A 21,763-nucleotide genomic window follows, 5' to 3' on the forward strand; every position below is an offset into this window, starting at 1 on the left:
GCTGTTTCCTGTTTCACAAATTGTAGAGCGTCAAGACGCCAATTCCCTGAGGAGACGCCAACGCAACCAATTAGCAGACAGCGGAATTGCGCAAGGAAAGGGCTGGACGCGCTTTGAAAGGATGCGGAAATAGAGGGTGGGAACTTTCTTCGCTGCTTTTTTTTTTCTTTTAGAGGGCGGCTGTTGCTGAAGGAAAGGACGGGGATTGGCTGGCAGCAACGCCTGTTGTGCGGCGGTTGTCGCCGAAGGTGCCCGGCGCCGGCTGGTGTCAATTCTTACTTCAGTCTGGGTCACGCGCCCTTTGCTTTTGGTTCGTGAGTTTCTTCCCTTTTTCTCGCTCGCCTTGCTGCGGCTCCTAATCTTGTGTGAGCAGGACCATGGCGGATGTGAGTAGCTGCGTGCCCTTGAGGATAGGCAGTCTGGAAGTTAGACCACAAGAGGTGGAAAAGAATACTCTTCGTATTTTCCCCTCCTAGGGAGAGCGGAATGCGATGAATTCATTTGTAGAGATGGGTAAAACAGAAAGGCAGGATATAAATAAAATAAAATTCAAATATAGTAGAGTATGGCTGAGATAAGAAGACAGCATACTCTTTTTAGAGTCTAGTAAAGCAGATCTTCAGATAAGATAATTTAGTACAGGTTTCTACAGACTGTGCTGAGGAACAATTCTTCCCACAACCTGTGACCATACTGGTCAGAAACGATCAATTGTACACAGGTATAGAGAGAGGCTCATTCATAGGGACAATTGACTGATCCTGTGAAACTGGTGCAGAGTGTCCCCCCTTCCTTTCCCAGATGTGCTTAAAAAGTTAACTCATTCTTGCAAAGAAGAGTGGGCCCCAGGTATTCCTTTTTGAGGAAGCCAACCAAAGAAACTTTGGCTTAAAACTGACTTAAGCAGAGATTCAAATTTATTTATAAGAGGAATGTGTTTAGACCTCTTGCAGAACCCAGTTTACAGAATGAGTTGTAATAGTGCTGTCCTCTAGGACTTGTAATTCTGGTAGTAACAATAGTAGAATGACTCTCAAATGAAACAACCCGCCCTATGCATGAAATTTTTATAATAACAGAACACGTTCCTGAGCTCTGCATGTGCTTAGAAACTCTGCTTATTTAGCACTTATTACTTGAACTTGAAGTACAGTAGAAAACCAAAGTATAGTAGACTGAAAAAGTGTGAAGTTTGCTCAACCTAAAAATAAAAATGTTTACTGTATTGATGAGTTTGTGTTTTCTCAGCAGGGCAACAGGGGCCCGTTAATAAGTGAAATCAGACAACGTTTTGAGACAGAATATTTATCAGGTTGGTAATATGAATATTCTGTTCATACTATAGTTTATCCTGTACATTTATAACATTACAGATTGACTGTAATAGGAAAGAAAACATATTGATTGACAGAGGTACATAACTTAATTTCTTTATATTTGTATTCTGTGACTACTAAAGATTGTGTGAATGACTACAGTTTTAAGTTTGAAAATCCTCATGATTAAAGTTTTTAAGAGGTAAACATTTGGTTCCACTTATCTCTTCATACACTCCCAATGAAATTTGTTTATTGTAACAATCTTCCCATTACATCATGATGCTCCTTGAGTCAGCTTCATTTTCTTTCATGCTTATAATACTACTTATCTGTAATCTAAAGATAAAAACCAGATGCAAAGTAAGGAAGCATTATTGACCTGTCCATACTATACAATTATAATAAAAAATATACACTGATTGTGGTTACAAACAACACTTAACACTACCCTATTGTAAATTTAACCTTTTCATATTGAATTTGTGCTCTTGCCTAGGTTTTCACAGAATATGGGTTCTTTGATAAAAAAAACCAGAATCATATGAATAGCCAAACTTAGAAAGTTCTATGGTTAATCAAAAATATGATTTTCCAGTTCAGTTGTGCAGCCTCTCAATAGCAGAAAGGCTAGGCTGCATTTTTACTGCTAGCTCAAATATGATTTTGAAAAAGCATTTCCTCTTCAGGCATTTAGGTTTGAAATATTCAAGGACTTGAAAATTGGTTAGAACTCATTCACAATTTTGGGGAGGGGGGGTTTACATCCATAAGGCAAGAAAAAGGATATATATTTTGTTTAATTATTTTATAAATTAAATACTAGCTTGCTACAAATACTTCTTTTAAATATATTCTTTATGACCCAGTTTTTATGAGAACATATTAAATAACTAACTTCTATTCATATTGATTAGCAAAAAGAGATAAATATGATTCCAGAGATATAGAAAGATTGCATCAAGATGATACCTGGGTTGATAATTTCTTAATATGGCGAGATGATATTGTGGATGATACACTGAAGATGATTGATGAAAGCTTTCAGTGGAGGAAAGAGTATGCAGTTCATGGTAAGATATCTCATCATTTTGAAAAATGTTTTGATATGCATTTGATAAAAAAATATAAGAAACAGCTGAAAGTAACTGTTGCCAGAGGAAATTGTATTCTAAACTGGAACAAAATGAAACTAGGTATTTCAAGGCTGGATATAACTAATCAGATGAATGGCATACAAATTTAATAAATATATTTATTAAATGTTATGTTTATATGGGTAGTCTCAGGTTCAAAATTCAAACTATTCAAAGTTACATGATGCTGATTAAATGGTACTTATGACAGATCTTTGTAATTCCAACCATTGTAGCATCCCAGCAGTCACATGATTGCGATTTCTTACATTCCCCACCAGCTTTCTACATGTAAAGTCATTGGGGAAACTGGCAGGAAGTTTGAAATCATAATCCTGTGAGGTGTTTGCTGAACAACCTGCATGGCCCTCATTTAACAACAGCAACCAGGACTGCTTGTTGCTAAGAATGAGTTGCACATATTCACCCGCTGCTCGCACAGAATTATCCCTTCTCCCCCTCCCCCCTGTCACCACCAGTCCCTAAAGCCAAAAAGGTTGGGGACTGTTGATCTAATTCACAGTAGTCTTTGTGCAGTGTCCAAGAATCAAACCATGAACTCTGCTTGCAGATTTTCAATGTAGTTGCCTAATTCCTTAATTGTCAGAGGTTCTGCTATTATATGAGAATAAGAATAATTATATAATTAACTTTGAACTAATATTTTAAACTCCATTTTAGATTTAAAAATTTGTATCTAAATTTGGCATTACCCTTTAAGTTGTAACTATTACCCTTTGGTCTAAAATATAAATATAACATTTTCTTTTCTTTGGATTAAAAAATAGCAATTTTATTTTCCCTTTTTATTTAAGATTTTAGATTGCTGTTACAGTATTTGATATACTAAAATAATTATTGTAATAATAAAACAAGATTGTTTTCTTCAGATTTGACTGAATCTTCTTTTCCAAAATTGATACTTGATGTTGGTGCTATTTACCTACATGGTTATGATAAGGAGGGCTATAAAATATGTAAGTCAAATTTACAATTTTATTTACTTATTCATTTATACAAATGCAATCAGAATGAAGAATTTAAAGTAATACAGGGATTGGTATAAAGTCACTGAAATCAGTGACATTGGTGGTGGAGGTATCTAACAAAACCCATGTATTTCTTTAGTACTGATATACATTTAAAATTGCTTACAACTTCTGACACATTTAAGAGGAGCAATGCAATCTGTATATATCTATTAAAAAACAATTGCATTTTTTAGTTTAATAACAGGTATAAAAATAGAGCTTTAAGTAATGCTATATTTAAGTTAGAGGTGATATAACTATAACATAACATATTTTAGATTTCATTTTAAATTTGAAAGTGCTAACGTTTTTTTCTCCTATTCTATCTAGTTCAGAGTTAAACCTTTTGTTCACTAAGCCATAATATGGTTTCTTGGATCTTGGCTTAAAAATAAATCGAATTGTGGTTTATTCAATAAACAATAATGAAATAAACCATGGATGATTATGTATGAATATGTTCAGTAATTGTTTTGAATTGAGGGCTGTAATGATTTGAGTGATAATTCAGAATGAATTGGGCTAGATTGTGGATTGAATTGATGTTTATTTGGTATTTTTTGAAGGATTGTGATTTCATTTGCAATTCAAGAGGCTATATTGTGTACAAAATAATTTTTTGTACAAGAAATCTATCACAAGAAGTGATAAAAAATGTAACAGACTGTCGCCATCACATAAAAGTGGATTCAGAGGTCTATAGATTTTCCATGCATAATGCTGCTTTTTGAGGCTTGTATACAAAGATCCTTGTTCTGATTAAATTTCTGTCTGTTTTCAGTCTGCCTACTTCAGACCTGGTTATTACAATCCAATTCAGTGAAAATAAATAATTACTCTCATTAAATTTGATTTGCATTAGAGCCATATTGTCACTGCAGTGTTAGCAATTTTATTTGATGAATATAAAAAGGGTAGACTGCATTCTGGACAAACTCAATTAATTTGAGCTTCTGAACATTTGTGGAGTCCAGCATGGTTGTCTCTGAAATCTATACTTTTATAAGATGCTAGAGGAGCATAATTTTAGACATTTTAGATGTTAAGGTGTATATTTTTAATTTAGAATGAATAGCCTTTATAGTAATTGGAATATCTAAAAAGTGCAGAAATTGTTACACTTAGATTGAAATGTGAACCAAAATACTTACTGGAAAGTGATAGTATAGTGCTGTGATGGCGAACCTATGGCACGTGTGCCACAGGTGGCACGCAGAGGCATATTGGTGGGCACGCGAGGGTTGCCCTAGCTCAGCTCCAGCATGCATGCGCACGCCGGCCATCTGATTTTTGGATCCACCAGAAGTTGGGAAACAGGCTGTTTCCAGCCTCCAGAGGGCCTCCAGGGGGGTGAGAAAGGCCCGTTTTTCGCTCTCCCCAGGCTCCAGAGCCTTTCTAGGAGCCTGGGGAGGGCGAAAACAGCCTTCCCCACCCCTCTGGAGGCCGGAACAGCCCATTTTCTGACTTCCGGTGGGACCGGAAGATGGGAAACGGCTGTTTCCGGCCTCTGGAGGGCCTCCAAGGGGTGGGGAAGGCTGTTTTCGCCCTCCCCATGCTCCAAGAAAGCCTCTGGAACCTGTGGAGGGCGAAAAACGGGTTTACCGGGCCCACTGTGCCATCGTGTGGCAAAGGTGGGGGAGCATGGGGGGGTCATGCGTGGGGGCCAGGGCGCATTGAATTATGGGTGTGGGTATGCGCGACCCCCCACGCTCCCCCTGTTTTTGGCACGCAACAGCAAAAAGGTTAGCCATCACTGGTATAGTATGTGATAAAATATTGTTGTTAAAAGGATCAAACATACAGAATTTTTCTGAAGTAGTGGTACATAATCAAATAGCAATTTTCAAAGGTTTTCTGGCCTTATTTTAAGGTGTATAGCAGATACTGTGCAATTTAAAATAGACAATTATATTTGGACATTATATTCGTCAATCATCCACATTGAATTGTTGTTTTTAATTCAGTAACACTGATTTTTAATGTCACACTAGTAAAGAAAAATTAATTTTACCTGATTTTTGTCTAAAATATTTTTGATTTGTAATGTTTTATCTTCTAAGATTTTAAATTAAAAGAATAAAGAAGTTACAGAGACATATGAAAAAAAGAAAACATACATGTTAAAAAACAAACAAATAGTATCTTCATTTAGAGATAGCCTGAAAGCTGTTCTTACCTTTTTGACACATTTATATGTATTTTCCCCTCCCCACATTAGTTTGGTTCCGAGTGAAATTACATACAAAAGATTCTAAAACACAATTTGAAAAAAAGAAACTAGTAGCCTTTTGGTTAGAGCGCTATGCAAAAAGAGAAAATGGAAAGCCATTGACAGTGGTGTTCGACATGGCTGACACTGGACTGAGTAATATCGTAAGCATTTTTTAAATTATTTCATATTATTGTGGCTTGAAAATTTAATTTATACAGAACAGCCTTAGATAATCCTCTAGGTAGAGTACTGGAATTTAAATTAATTATTTGCTCTTTGGCATACATCTTAAGTATTCTGGATTGACTGGCTCATGAATCACAAAGTTTGCTCTTTAATAAAAGCTAGCATAAGTATTCTATTTACTTAATAAGAGAAAATTATGTAATAATGTATGCTGGTTTGCAAAGTCCCATGGAAAGCTATTTAAGACCTAACAGCAACTCAGCATTATATAGCTATTGGGGAAAATGCATTTATATCAGTCTTCTGATGAAGCAATCAAGTGTTTTCTTGTGACAAATCAGGAAAGAACCTCATGAGAGTGCATGCAGGATGCCACATGGTTTTTGTTGTTCTCATTGCAACTAATAAAAACTCTGAGAGGATTTTATTAAAACTGCACACCCAGTTAACATTATAGGCAGTTTGAACAGATTGCTTCAGTGTGTATAAACTTTGCAAACTTACTTAAGATTTAACCTTTGAATATTTTTTCTAGTAAGGAAATACAATATTCTATATTATTTGCTACATAAAAATGCTTGAAACTCTTAACTCACTTCTGAAATACTCTGTACCTTTAAGGGTGATTTCTAAGCAAAATATCTGCTGACTTAATAATAATAAAAATAATCTGTTTTTATTTTAGGACTTCGACTTTGTCCGGTATATCATTAGCTGTTTTAAAGTATATTATCCTAATTTTCTCAGTAAGTATGAAGCCATCCATATCAAATCAAATCTTTCTGAAGGGCTTAAAGCCACCAATGTGATGGCTGAAATAAAGATAAAATAGAAAAAAATGAAGCCAAAAAGAAGTTTTCAGTCACAAACAGAGACATACAATCAAATTGGGCAACCCAGGATGTTAGCGCCAAACAACAATCAGATGGGAGAAATGACAGATAGAAGCCATCCTCTTTGTCAGATAATTTCTTTAGGATAGGATGGATAAATGTTATCTACGATTCCCTGTATAAAGAGCAAAGAGAAGCATATACCTCAAGGACTAGACTACTGAGCTGTCCTCCGAGGACATCTATGCTGACGTATAGGAATATTTTTGCAATGTTCCAAGAGCATGACAGAAGGCAGTGGATCTGGCCTAGTCAGAATAACCAGAAAAAGTTCTGGCCTGTGAGAGAAGAGAGGTAAGAAATTAGCACGTATTATATCAGTTTGGAAGATTCCATATGCTGCAGATGATTGAGTTGAAGAATAGTGTTATAGATATGCTGCTGAAGAAAACTTCTGACATTTTCATTTTCAATGAGAGCCCCTTGGATTAAAGTTTAACTTTTTTTAACCAGATTGATTTAATTTCATCCTTAAGATTCAGGAGCCAGACCCACCAAGAAAAAAAGCTAATTTTAGCTAAAGGCATTGTTTATACCACTCCATAGTTCCAGGAAATACATTTAAAAAAAACTAATCTTTTTTTTTTTAAAAAAATAAGAATTATTAAAATAATCTCTCTGAAGAGAGAATTGAAAAAAATGTAGCAGTTAAAAATTATCAAAGCACATTTACTGTAATAAGTTCATGGAAACAAAAGCCTCCCAGAGTTGTTGGATACGAGATGGGCAGTAAATAAATTTTATGAATAAATAATAGATAAATAAAAACTCTTTTTTTGTTCTTGCAGCAAAAATTGTGATTTTTGAATTGCCTTGGGTAATGAATGGTGAGTTGCAATTTTAAATTATCTTTAAAGAGTATCTTTAAAACCAGAAGTTAATATTTCTTCAAAGATTTTTGATTTCATTAGTGGTAGGGATATTCTTATGATTAACAGTTGAATTAAAAGCATATATTTAGATTTCTATGTTTATTTTATCTGAGGCATCAAAAGTCACTTAAAAATTATTTAATTAAATTTACCTATGTTCCAGTCGATTCTGAACATGTTTTCCGAAACATGGGACTCTGTTAAGTTATTTTATATGATTCCCATTTTAAGTAATGGCACTAATCTGAAGTGAATTTGCATTATATCTCATATTAATAAAAATAGGTTGGAAAAAGCTTTTACTATCGTGATTATTCCTGTCTCTTTAATCTAGCTGCTTTTAAAATTGTAAAAAATTGGCTGGGTCCAGAAGCAGCCACCTTGTTGAAGTTGACCAATAAGAATGAAATCCAGGAGTACATAACTGCTGAATACCTACCACCTTATATGGGTGGGACTGTAAGTATGCAATTGTGCAATTATTATAATGTGTATGAGAAGACTATTAATAACTATAATAAAGGAATTATTACTTTTCTGGTATATTCACTCAATATATTTGATATTGAATTACAGTCATTAATGGGAAAGCAAACATTTTGTTCAATCTTTATAATTTTCTATTTTTTTATGTCTACGAATGCTTTCTCTGATTTATGTTTTTTTTAAAAAAAGCCTTAATTAGCTAACTGCAGGGCTAACAATGAATTAAATTAGCCAGCTCCAAGGTCATGTTTTGTAAGCCCCTATATGGATATTTTTCAAATACCATTTGTGATTATTACAGGATTTCATATTTGCATAAGAAAAGATAGAAGACTAATGATGGTTGAAATATTCAGTCATTGTGTGTTAGGGATGTACAAATCCCTCCAAAACCTGCATGTCCATATCCTTTATTCTTTACAGATTCAGCACTAGGAATGGCTACTTTGGAAGGAATCTGAAAGTATGATTCTCCAAATGGGGAAAAAGTATTCAGATGTGGTATTTCATTGCAGTTTAAATCTGTAGTTGTCACCAGGAAATAGTGCTGGCAATCGTAGTGTATTTCTTAGGATCAAATCTTTTATCGGATAGAAACTGCAGCCCACAATTCAACCCAGTTCTCAAGCTTGCCAATTTCTCAGGACAGTTTACTAAGGGCTTCGCTGGTCTTTCCCTCAAAATGCTGTTGGTGGAAGGTATATGTTCCTTTAAACACTCAGTCAGGGTTCTAAAGAGTCTAGCACTTCCTTTCCAGTGTTAGCAGCAAAGAGAGATTTTTCTGTCATTTGGTAGTCCACCAAATCCTCAGAATCTTGTAGATTCTGTAAATTTCAGATTTATGAAAACCAGAACAAGCAAACAATTTCAGCCTCTCCTGCATCAAAAACTGTTCAGTTGAAATGGAACCACTTAAAGAGCGAATCAAGTTGACTGTTCCACCCACATCACTTTTGGGATTGTTTCTAATTGAATCCAGTTTCTTTTCTATAAAATTTCATATTCTGTCCACCCACAAGTCTTGACTTTCATAGCCACAAATAATGTATTTGTTATTTTTTGTTATAGGATGCTTTCAAATACAGTTATCCTCCATTAGTTGATGATGATTTCCAAACTCCATTATGTGAAAACGGACCTATTACTAGTGAAGATGAAGCTGAATGCAAAGAAGTAGACACCGATAACAAAGACAACTTAGACACTACTGAAGACCAAGCACTCAATTCAAAAAAGGTATCCCTCAACTGAAGGCTACATAAGAGAATGTCATCTCTCACTGTTTCATGTCTGTATTTCCCATGTTACTGTTAATTTGCAGTACCTAATAAAAATGCCTAAGAAGTATTTGACCATCATATTTTGCTGTCAGAATCTAAAGTCCATGTTATAAACAAACTGCAGACAGTCAATTTTAATTCGTGCCAAATTTCATCTGAGGAATACATTTTTGTTCTGATGTGGAATTTCAGTTTTCTGCTTCACTTTCTGATACATAACTTTGATTCTTTTGTCTCTTATAAGAAGTTGTGTGAAGTACTCAATGACCCATGCAGTTTTCCAACTACAATGACAACTGGAACTCTCAGGACTGCTGTTGCTAAGTGAGGCAGTCATGTGACACTGTTTTATGCCCATGAACAGTTGAAATTTTGGTCCCAATTCAAAATTGTTGCCCACATGTAAAATATAGATTAAAATAAAGTAGTATTGAAACTCGAGCTATTCCAAGATTCATATTTCTACTTAACCTAAGGAAAGACAATCTAGCATAATCAGAATCTTTTAGCTAAAACGCCCTGTATTCCTATCAATACTGACTGGAACTTAAGCTGCAGTCCTGTCCTCCGAAGTATTCATAAAGTGACATCTAATTTCTACATTTAGAACCTAAACTGGTGTGTGTATGCTACACATTATTACATTTATTTCTTTATCTCAGTAAATTGACAGTCCTATCCATATCAAGACTATGTGCTGAAAATCTTTGCCATCTCTTTGTTCCCACTTTATTTCATCTATATGTACTTTATTCAACTTCTGACCACAATTGACCCAAAATTTCTGTTGCTCAACAAGGCAGTTGTTGAGTTTTGCCCTATTTTATGCCCCTTTTTGCCATAATTGTTAAGCAAATTATTGCAGTTGTTAAGTGAATCATGCAGTCATTAAGTGAATACAGCTTCCCCTATTGACTATTCTTGCTGAAAGCCAGCTGGGAAGGTTACAGATAGATCACATGACCCTAGGACAGTGCAACCATCATGAATACATGCAAAACACCCAAATTTAGATCGTATGACCATGGGGATTCTGCAACAGTTGTAAGTATGAAAAATGGTCATAAGTAACTTTTTTCAGTGTTGTAACTTAAAACGGCTGTTAAATGAATGGTTGTAAGTCAAATACTACCTGTATTTCTTACCATGCAACACATGGGCTATTATGGAGGATTAACTGTGCTGCTGCTTTTGTTTTCTCTTTGATAAACCAGCCTTTCCACCCATCAAAGTATAGTTTGGGCATTTGGTTTCAAATATATTCCATCACACTTTAATGTGATTTTTACTTATGATCATGGAGACAGATAACTATTCTCTCTGGCTTTCATTAGTTCATAAGTCAAAGTATACTAACCAATACAGGAAATATTCTACTGCAATACTTTAAATTTCCTTCTATACATATTCATATATGTTCATTAATTAACAAAGTATAGTATTATGTTGGAAGGTAAAGATGACACTGAATTTGAAAGCCTTGACCAGCGCATGAAATCTTTAGCTTCCCCAAGGCCCATGAAAGATATACGGACTATTTTGCCACTTTACTATCCCTTTACTATCTGCCAAAATTTTAACTTTTACATGTTCACTAGTTTCATTTAAATGTACAAATGGTTAGATGTAAGATATATAAAACTGCAGTCATTTTTTGCTTATGCCTTCTTATCATCAAAATCCACCTACCGTTGCTAGTAATTCAAAGCAAGGATGGTGAGACCAATCTAACGTATTGTACTCAGTATTCCATTAAAATAAAGAAAAATATAGCAATTGTAGCAGTAATTTATCTTAAAAAGAGCTATATTAGACCAAAATTTGTGTCCTAAAATAGCCGTGTATAAACTTAACAAGGCACAAGACATAAAAAGCTATACTATACTATTTTCTGCTCTTGTTGCTTGTCATATTTTCAGAAAAAAAGTCAGTCATGCATAACTAATAGGTATCAGTGGCCTTATCTTATATCAATCTTTTTACCCCCTCCTCAAAGCTAAATTTGTAGCCTCCATCAAAGGTTATGTACATACAAAATTCTGTACATTTTATTGTCTTTTCTCTCCACTGTTCTTGTTGGATGACCCTGGATTTATATATATATACTAAAATTTTGTATTTTAAAAAAAATGAAATAGTACCTAAATTTTGTACCCTTTCCAGATAGAATTATGCTAATCTTCTGATCATTTTGGCAAGTCTTTTCCAGCTTTATAAAATGCTTTCTGAAGTACATTAAACAAAATTGTCCATGTGTAGCTGTACAAGATTCATGTAAAACCATCATGATACTCAAAATATAAATGATCAACTTCTTTTTGAAAAGAAAGTGAGAGTAACAATTATTTATCAATGCTAATGGTAACAATTTTTCTAAAGAATTCCCATTGTGTATAGGAATGTCATCTTTGTTTTGAAGGCTTAGAATACATAATATGTTACAATACCAAGTACAACCAGATTTTTTCAAGATTGTGAAAAAGATAATTATTTCTATAAAATTTTGCAGTGTTTGAAACATACATCAGTACATAGTAGGATAGACTATATATCCTACATTTTTCTCCCCCCACCTCCTCCTCTCTCTATTATATGATCCTATTTACATTTGGTATTCTTATTTTTGATGTACTGTAATTCAGTAGCTGAAAATGTAGTTGTACCATTCTATTCTATTGTACAAAATAATTAATCCTGAATATACATAGCTGCTGTTTTTGTTTGCTTGCTTAGGGAAATACTTCAGAACAAACTCCAAAATCAGAAGAGTGTGACAAATTAGATTCTAAAACAAAAAATGCCAAGAAAGCACTTACCACTTTTAAAGGATCTTTATTGCATATCAGGTAAAAGACAGTAATAATCACCTTCACATTGTACAGACTTTTACATGTTTTAATAGCAGCACAGCCTCAATTGAAGAAGTAGATTATTTTGGACAGAACAGCCTCTGAAGGCTGGGTGGCAAAACATTTTCCCAGTTTGGAACAAAAAAATGTAATTATGCCTCACTTTCTATAAGCTTTTTGTAGTCCTTTATAAAAACTAATGTGAAAAATTATTCTAATAACACTGTGTTACAAAGTATGGGTTTGTGTTTACTGAACGAGAATTCATTTTTTAAATATAACAAGTTTAGGCAGCCATTTCTAAGATAGCATGGACAGTTACATTTAAATTAAATACATTATAAATCTTATTATTGCAAATTCCTTGCTCCCATATAAGGTATATTTTTAAAGCCAATAGGTTCAGTATGCAAATTACCAGTATTTTTGCTATAGACTGGCAGATGATATGAAAAAAGTAATTTAACTTCAGATGTTGAAGTTCAGTTTCAACATCTTCAATTCAAGTTCTTTTCTACTTTTTCTAACATTTATTTCATGGGACAGGGAAAGACTTCGAAGAGCTGCTGCTATACTAAAGCTAATGGGCTAGCCTTTTCCAATAAGGCACACTAATATATCAAAGTATAACATCCATCATTCTTGTTCAGCAAGATACTGACCATATTATGAAGCACAGGACAGGAGACTTCAAAACAAAACAAAACAAAAACCAAACAAACTTGAGAAGACTTTTTGTTACTTGTTCTAAATATTATGATTGCTTTGTCCTCGATTCATTGGAGTCCAGTTGTATTTTTTCAAATAATGCATGTTTTCAAATGTTGCATTATTTTAACAATGTTTCATATTTTGGAATGCAAAGTAGAATTTCATCTCCATTGCACATTATACTGTGTATTGTAAAAAATTACCTGAAGTATTGTTAAAAGCCTTCAACATATTCCTTAAAATTTAAAGCTTTTGAAGTATTATCTTTGAGCCTGATAAATCACGTATAATTGTTTTAAATAAATTTCTTAACTATTTTAAAGAAAATAATGTATGTCTGCAATCTTTCAAATAGTTATTGTAGAAAATGTTATGTTTTTCAATAGTCCGGCAGAGGAATTGCATTTTGGGTCCAAAGAAACTGCAGAGAAGAAATGTTTGATAGTTCTGACAAATGTTACTAAAAATGCTGTGGCATTTAAGGTAAATAATACAGTTTTTATGTTTAACTTATTTAGATGGTAGATAGGCAGCATATTAATATATATTTACATGTTTGCTTTTAAAAAATATCTTGTAGTGGGGTTCAGAAATCTGATTTTTCTCTGTAGTTCCCTAGGTGGTTCTATATTCATCAGTAAAGATTCAGGTTACCTGAGTAATAGTCCCTAGTTGGACGAACCCTTTGGGCTGAAGGGGGCAAGTATTATCTTTTTGTCATGATGGTACATTTCAAGGAAAACCAAATGATGCGATGGAAAGAGATGGTTTATTTTCTTGCACTGAGTTTTGTTGGTCTTAAGACAATGGGGAGCTTATAAACCACAGAGCTAAACAGGTTACATTACAATTAACTGAATATTAAACTACAAAATTCATGTTTTAAAAGTATTCCTAAAATATTTGCTTCATTCCTTATAAAGACATGAAAAAAATCAAAATTGAATTGCATGGCTTCCTTAAAAATAGAAATAGGTTTCAGATATAAAATGGTTTATGGGAGAACTGTTGTTAATGTGAATGTCCTTCATATAGGTGAGAACAACTGCTCCTGACAAGTACAGAGTAAAACCAAGTAACAGCAGTTGTGAACCTGGTACTTCAGTAGATATTGTTGTATCTCTTCATGGGGGTATGTAACAAATTGCATTGCTATCTACACATAGAATGCAGTCATTGTCTAATATACTTTGCCTTGAGAAGGTTGATAATTTTTGTACAAGTTCTGGAAAGAAGGTGCTGTTGAAATCAGATCATATATTTAAACTTAAATGGTAGCTTTTAAATTCCGCCTTAATTAAAATAATTAGTTCAATTATTCCTGTATTATGTTTGTTTGGACAGGAGAAGGAGCATCAGAACTGCTCCTAATCTTGAAATAAAATAGCCACAAAATGGTAAAATCTAAATTCTCAGTCTTTTTACTTACACATTACTGTCTTCTAATACCTTTCTTAAAATATATCTGAAGTTTTTCCAAATTCATAAAAATAAACCATTAATTTTTCATGCATTTTCAAGTTATGAGCTATTTAAAACAATTTGAAATTTGAAAAACATTAAGCTTAGAGAAATAAATTTTCTCTGTTGTACCCTACAGAGTTTATTAAATTATGCTAATGCTGATTAATATTTTTAAATATCCTTCATTGCCAAATACTATATAAAAATATAAAATATTTGTGTGCAAATATGCCCTGCTCATTTTTAAAATTTATAGTAACTTGATTTTAGTTTAAAGCATTTCACATGACTTTCTCATGGATAAATTTAAAATATAAAACATGTGTATCTTAGTGATTAAAAATTATTTAGGACATTAGAATAGCAAAATAAATAAAATAATCCAATTTAACCCCAGTTATATTTGTCCTAAGTAGATTTCTACATTGAAAATATACTGCTCAAAAAAATAAAGGGAACACAAGCAGAAGACATCCGAGATCTGAATGAATGAAATAGCCTTATTAAATACTTTGTTCGTTACATACAGTAGTTTATACACTGCTCAAACAACTAAAGGGAACACAAAACTACTGTATGTAACGAACAAAGTATTTAATAAGGCTATTTCATTCATTCAGATCTCGGATGTCTTCTGCTTGTGTTCCCTTTATTTTTTTGAGCAGTGTATTTATATTTCAATTAACTTAAAAATTTTGAACATAAGTTATTTTATTGTCCATCAGTCTTGTAAGATCATCCATTCAGAATATTCTTTCTGAAGTTTTGCACTTGGCTAAATACATTGTCAAGTTTAGAGTCCATAAAGTCTCCACATTTTTTTCTTTTCATCTTCTATTCTTCTCAAGAGTTTTGTGAAATTGGGGAGTTGCACATTTGTGTTCATTATTTGCTGTGCTACATTTGTTGTAGTAAATTAACTATGTAGTACATAGTATGTACACATCTATTAAAATGTAATATTTCCCCTTATGGGCTATTGATTATATCTAAATGAAATACAATAATTTTTATTAAGGTGTCTGTTGGTTGAATAGGTTGTGCTGCTTCTTTGCAAGACCGTTTTCTAATTATGGCAGCAGAAATGGAACAGTGCTCTGGAACAGGAGCACAGGAACTATCTCAATTTTGGAAAGAAATTCCTAGAAACAAAGTGATGGAGCATAGGTAAACATTTTATATTGACTTTCAAATTGACATCATTATATACCTTCTTCCAGAATGTTTTCTTCTCAGTCAAACTTAAAATTTCCTGGTTACTCAGGTATTAACCAGTCTAGATCTTACTTACCTTCTGAGACCAGTGAAAGTTGGCTAAATATTGCAAAGCTAGTTTTGCATAAAACCAAACGTGTAAATTGCTAAACAAAAGACAAAACTGTGGCCAGAGCTGTAAACAGTTCAAAAGGAAAAAAGGTGGTCTTTTTCTTGGCTCAGCTAAACTTTTGGGAAGGGAGATATTTCCATGTACAAGTATATCCTGTCAATAAACATTCTGCAGTTTCCTTTTTGTCTTGTCTGTTCTTACTGCATTTCAATGTCTACACTGTAGAAAAGAGAAGCCAAGTAAATTCAATTATTTTCACCTTGTCAGTTTGTTTTGTTCACACTTTATATATGTACATATGTTTTATATTTGAGTTTATATTCATCAAGTACATTCCTTTACAAAAGGAATATTTCTATTTTGTGCTGTGTCCTACCCCATTCCCATGTCCTGCATGGTATACTGGTTCTGTGTCATTTTGTTCATGCAATGGTTTTCTGGATGTTCTTCTCTTTGATTTTAATGCCAGGGTATAAGGAGAAACATGTAAAAACATAAAATATGAAAAACATTAAGATAAAAAACATGGAAACCCAGGGAATAAACAACTATAATTCTGCAGAAGTCAAAATAATTGCTTTCTGTTTCAGGTTAAGATGCCATGTTGTAGAAAGTAGCAAGCCTTCTTCTTTAACCATAAATGAAAATGCCTTTAACAATCCTTCAAAAACCAATGAAGATTTACACTTTCAGGTAACATGTATGACCATTATTATTACTTTTCTTTCAATTGTGCAATACTATTCCTTAAGTATGCCATAGCAAGGGAAATAAAAAATTGGGATTTTTTTAGTCTATTACTCACCCACCAAAATCTCTTGAAAAGGCAGGTTTCCTAAAAGCTATTGACATTTCCAAACATAATAGAAAATCAGTTGCTTTCCAGTACTATACATTACATGCACACACATACAACTTTTAGATTATCAGCTTCCGTTCTTAACTAATTTCCATAATTGATATTAGATATATTTCTATAAAATTTCATTCTTAAACATACATTTATATTAAAAAATTGCCTCCCCTGTCCACCTTGAAATTGATTTCCTCCTGAAAGTAAGATTCTTTCTAAGACGATTGTTCAAAACATGCATTTTCATTCACACATACACTGGTCTTTATTATGAAATTCAAGACTTTCCTGTAGACTTCTTTTTTTCTTTGTACTAACTAAATCCTGTAACATCACTTCTTAACAACAGAAACTTAGAAGAACCATACTTTAAAAAGTTTTGATCTTAGTCATGTTTACATGAGGAACCCTTAAAACTGGTCTTTTCTGTTGCATTTGGTTTTTCTTTTAAAATGAATTCTGATATGCAAAATCCAAACTAGTTTTTTTGTTTTTATATATTCAAATTATTAAATTGTAAGATTGTGCCTTTTCTTAAAATATTTTCTTAAAATATTTTTGATACATGTGACTGAAATACATTTTTGTTTCTTTTATAGTTTGGTTTATGTGTGTGATTTGGTGATTTTAAAAAAGATTTACAATTGTTTCTATTTACGGTATATCCCAACTATATTGTATATTGGTAAATTGTAGACAAAATCAGCTGGGAAAAATACTTCTTTGTTGATAACATCTTCTATTTTTTTCCCTTTTTTCAGTTAAGGCAACTACTACAAGCTAATAAAAGACTTCAAGAACAGATTGACCGTTGTGTCTGGTTCCAACAAGTTACACTTTTCCTAATCTTTATCCTAGTCAGTATTGTTTGTTTCTTTATGTTGTGTGCTCCAGGAAGCGAAATATAATGTCCCTTCTATGCAATTGTGCTGTAAAAAGGCAAAGAACCAGTATTACTCTATGGGCCCTCCTTATTGGCCAAATGTGAGATCTGTATAGGTTTTCTTAAAAAATAAAAAAGGAATAATGTGATCTTTGCCTTTAATCAGCACATATGATTTTGTTAATTTATTACAATGTTAAAAAAAACAAGGTAATAAGAGAGTCTTTCCACTGGACACCGTAGTAACTTATTTCTGTCATGCAGATAAATTGCTTAATTTCCTTTGAAATGTAATTGGGGAATAGCAGACTAGAATTTCATTTACCATAATGTCCTGGTGTCTAAGTACCATCATGGCCCATGAATGTACAGTTTAAAACTGAAGAACTCATTCCTAATTCTTATTCATATCTTCCAGAAATATTGCACCTATTTTACACTCAACTATTTGCAGTCAATATAGCCCTATTACCCAGAGGTGGCTGCCAGAGTTCCAAAGATATCCTTATAAGACTCTTGTAACTTGTTTCGTGTAGAAAGGTGCTATATACAGTAGTATGATTTCAGTATCCTTTTTAGTGAAAATGTGTCTATAATGGTCACACTTTGATCTCAATTTCTTGTTGCAGTATTACTGAATACATTTTGGAGTAATCTTGGGATAACTGCTAGAATATTATAAATTATGATTCCTACAGTTTGGAATGAAAGATATATATGAAAATTCATGAAAACAAGCATAATTCTGAAACATTTTTAAAAAATGAATAAATATCTCTCAAATATTCCTTACACTTAATTAGGCTCAACATTTCATGAAAATTAATGGAAGCTGATAAATATCTATCAGCTACCCACATTTATTAATGTGGAATCTTTTTTTGTTCGTGTCAAGCTGAGACAAAATGTAGATATATGGTTCAAAGCAAGCCTTAAAATCAGTTCTGAAGGTTTTTGTCACACTGCAAAATACTGTAAAACAGAGGTGGGGAACGAAGGCACCCACCCCTGTAAAACATAAATCTAGAACATACCATATCTAAAAATTTCTCATTTGCCATTTTGCAAATGAAGTAAACATTTGTACACAGAAATTTTTGTTACATTGTCAGAGGATTCATTATTTTAAAAATCTCATATTACCGCAAATTCTCCATATGTAGGGAAACTGGCATTCAGCGCAGAACACATTTTTGTTATAAAATGCAACTGCTGTTAAAAATGTACAGCTTGATAGTACTGCTTACACTTTTTTCCTCGATTAGTCATTGCCATTGTAATTAGGACACTTTTAAGGCATTCCTACAAATATATAAGGTTTCAAAAGGCTTGTGCACTTAACTATATTGGAGGTGCAGCTTTAATGGGTATAATTATGATTTGTTCATTCTGCTGGTAACAGAAGACTAATTTGGAAGACCCCATTTTAAAAAATACTGCCTTGCTGTCATTGAGTCTAGTTCAACTTATTTTTACTCCTAGAGAAATACTGAAACTAAGAATTTTATCAAAAGGCATAATAATTGGCAGGGCAATTTCAATCCAGAACAATTAATTGTGTAACAATTACTTGTGTAATAATGAAATATATTTCCAAGGTTACCTTTTGTGTTCCTGGATCTATTCTATACTGATTTGTCATGTTTAGCTGTTGATCACAGGCTACACAATTTTCTGGGATTCACTCAGGTTATCCTCTCTATTAAAAATATATATACCACTTTCATTTCCACAAGGAAGCCAAACTGTTCGAATCATTTGTTTCTCATCTCAAATCTGAAGCATGTGTGCTTTCAATAAATTTCTGCCATAAAAATTCTTCAGTAAGATAATTATAGAGGAACATTCTAGTCTTAAATGTTAAAAATATTTTTAGAAAATGCTTGCCATAAGTTGGAATGAAATTAATTGCACTTTATTGAATATTTTCCTGATATATCCATAAAAATGTCAAATATTGATATTCTGGTGCTTAAATATTTTCAGTATTTTATAACTTGTAGTCATATTTTCTATGTGAAATTTAGTAGGTATTTTCTATTTTAATATGTTACAGATAAATAATTCAAATTGTGAAATAAATTAATGTTCACTGCAGTTCTTTAAAAAAAACTCTACAATTTTAATACATTTTCAAAGCTATAACCCTTTTCTTGCACTTCAGTATAATCTGTATTTAAAATGTAGTATTAAACCGCCTTCCACTTTACCTGGTTTTGTTTGTCATCAAAGAACTAGTTTTGTGTTATTTATACTTTATAGGCCCAGAAGAAGTCTACATGAATTATTAATTTACTTCAATAGATTTGAATGAAAATTTAACCTTAGTATGCAGATTGTGAACTATTACCTGATGCAGTGTTTGAACACAATGGGATGAAACTCTAGGTTTGTGACAGTACAGCTTTTTAAAAGAATGAAGGTAAATGGGTTCAATCATCTGACCCCCAATTAATAATATAAGAAGTCTGTTGGATATTGTAGTACATTATAGTTGGACTAGGATAATATTCCCATTTCATAAGCATATGTTTAGAAGTATGCAAAATCCTTCAAATTTAAAAAAAAGTATGGAGTATGACACCCTGGAATTTTGTTCTCCATATTGGGACTCCTTGAGATGGGGGTGACCCACCCTCTCTGCCAGCTTTCCAATTCACTTGTGGGAAGTTAGCAGGGAAGGTCGCAAATGGCAATCATGTAACTGCAACTGTCATAAGTATGAACCAGTTACCAAGTGCCCAAATTGCAATCGTGACTGCAGGGTGCTGCAATAGCTAGAACTTAAAGGATCAGTCATAGATACCATTCATGGAGTGTTATGTATACAGTCACTGAATGAATGGTCACAACTCAAACTACATTTTTATCCCAAATCATCCTGTGTAAAGCCTATTAAGTTGGTCAGTCAGTTATGAATTTAGTCAGGAAAGCATGATAGTTCAAACTATCTGTTTATTTAATATTTTTAGCTGGTTTTAAGTCTCTTAGTTTTGTCTACAGTCCAGAGTTCACTGGATGTGGACAGTCAATAAATTTAAATGAAATAAATATCCTTACTACAAGGTATGACATCACAATTGTAGCATCTGCTTAGGTTATAACTTAATATTGTTCTTCCTTTGCTTTTTTATACTCGTGGCTGAAAGATACCCCGAAGTATTTCATAAAATACTTAAAATGAATTATTAAAAATGGAAATAGGATAAAATGCTTCAGAATCAGAATTAGGTTAGTTCTGGTAAGTGACTTTACATGAAATTTAGCACAATGACAAGCCTCCAAATTTCAATAGACTGAGTATCTTTTACTTGAGAGTAAAACTCCTATTCTGAAATGATTGTTGCAACACCAGTTAAGTGCCTAACTGCAAACAAATGACTAAACAATTTTTTATAAAATGTCATTTCAGATACCTATTATTTCAAGTAATTGTGTTTGATACAATTAATACCTTATTCTGCTGCCAATCAAAGGAGTTGCATTATACTGTAACAAAAATTTTAAAAAGCACTGTAAGGATTAAGTTATTTTTAATAAAATTGATGTGTTTTGAGCCTACAAATTTTCTTGAAATATGCTCTCCCTTACCATTTTTACCATGATCCATTTTTAGCAAAATGAAAGAAAGTGGGATGAGGGAAGTTTCTAAAATTAAAACTTACCAGTACTTTTTAAACAGATGGCCCACGTAACATGTGGGAGCTGAGAAGTAGGGTAAGTTGTTAAAATGGCTTATTATAAATGATCAAAATAGTGACAAAACAGTTGTAAACATAAGTCTTTGGAAGAATGAATAGAAAGAATAATCTTTCTATTATGGTGGATCCAAATTGGTTACTTACCTTTAACTACAGTTCTTTATCTGTGAAGAAGTATTGGTTGTTCACTGATACAAAGGTGTGTTTGTAGCCTTCTAGAGTTTACAGAATCATTTGACAGACATACCCCCTTCCATACGCTCCAGGCAACTAAGCAAAGCTCCTACTCAACCCTTGCAGTTAACATGGATGCAGTGGATCTGAAGGTACCTAACTGGACAGGAGTGTGTGGTATGAATTCACAAGTGATAACTCGAGAAATAAAATTATCAATAGACTAGAATATATGTAGCTCAGAGTTTAACACCCCTGCCAACGGACAGGGCAAGCTGCTGTATATAAACAGAGCAAGTCCTGCTGCTTCTAGCACTGAAGATGTTACCTAGTAAGTTAATGAAACATTTGCAAGCAAACAACCAAGCTCAGAGAGAATCAAGGATTCC

General features: G+C 33.1%; 1 protein-coding gene across 4 annotated transcripts; it reads left to right on the forward strand.

Annotated features, from left to right (window-relative positions):
* The first annotated feature begins 295 nt into the window (after positions 1–295).
* Positions 296–19,708, forward strand: MOSPD2 (motile sperm domain containing 2). Of its 4 annotated transcripts, XM_070943034.1 has the most exons (16): positions 296–386; positions 1,249–1,312; positions 2,234–2,389; positions 3,343–3,429; positions 5,702–5,856; positions 6,567–6,627; positions 7,563–7,601; positions 7,981–8,105; positions 9,201–9,368; positions 12,146–12,258; positions 13,359–13,455; positions 14,008–14,104; positions 15,474–15,603; positions 16,354–16,456; positions 17,378–17,473; positions 17,918–19,708. In XM_070943034.1, exons 1-16 carry the CDS (start codon positions 378–380, stop codon positions 17,960–17,962), a joined length of 1,545 nt encoding a protein of 514 aa, XP_070799135.1. In that variant the 5' UTR covers positions 296–377; the 3' UTR covers positions 17,963–19,708. The 4 variants fall into 4 exon arrangements, with proteins under 4 accessions (XP_070799135.1, XP_070799132.1, XP_070799133.1 ...); XM_070943031.1 differs by having other exon boundaries at positions 17,378–19,708; XM_070943032.1 differs by having other exon boundaries at positions 315–386; positions 1,252–1,312; positions 17,378–19,708.
* The last annotated feature ends 2,055 nt before the right edge of the window (positions 19,709–21,763 follow it).

This window comes from Pituophis catenifer, unplaced genomic scaffold (genome assembly GCF_029215685.1).
Source record: "Pituophis catenifer annectens isolate HBS135680 unplaced genomic scaffold, rPitCat1.0.hap2 SCAF_4, whole genome shotgun sequence".
Classification (NCBI taxonomy): domain Eukaryota; kingdom Metazoa; phylum Chordata; class Lepidosauria; order Squamata; family Colubridae; genus Pituophis; species Pituophis catenifer.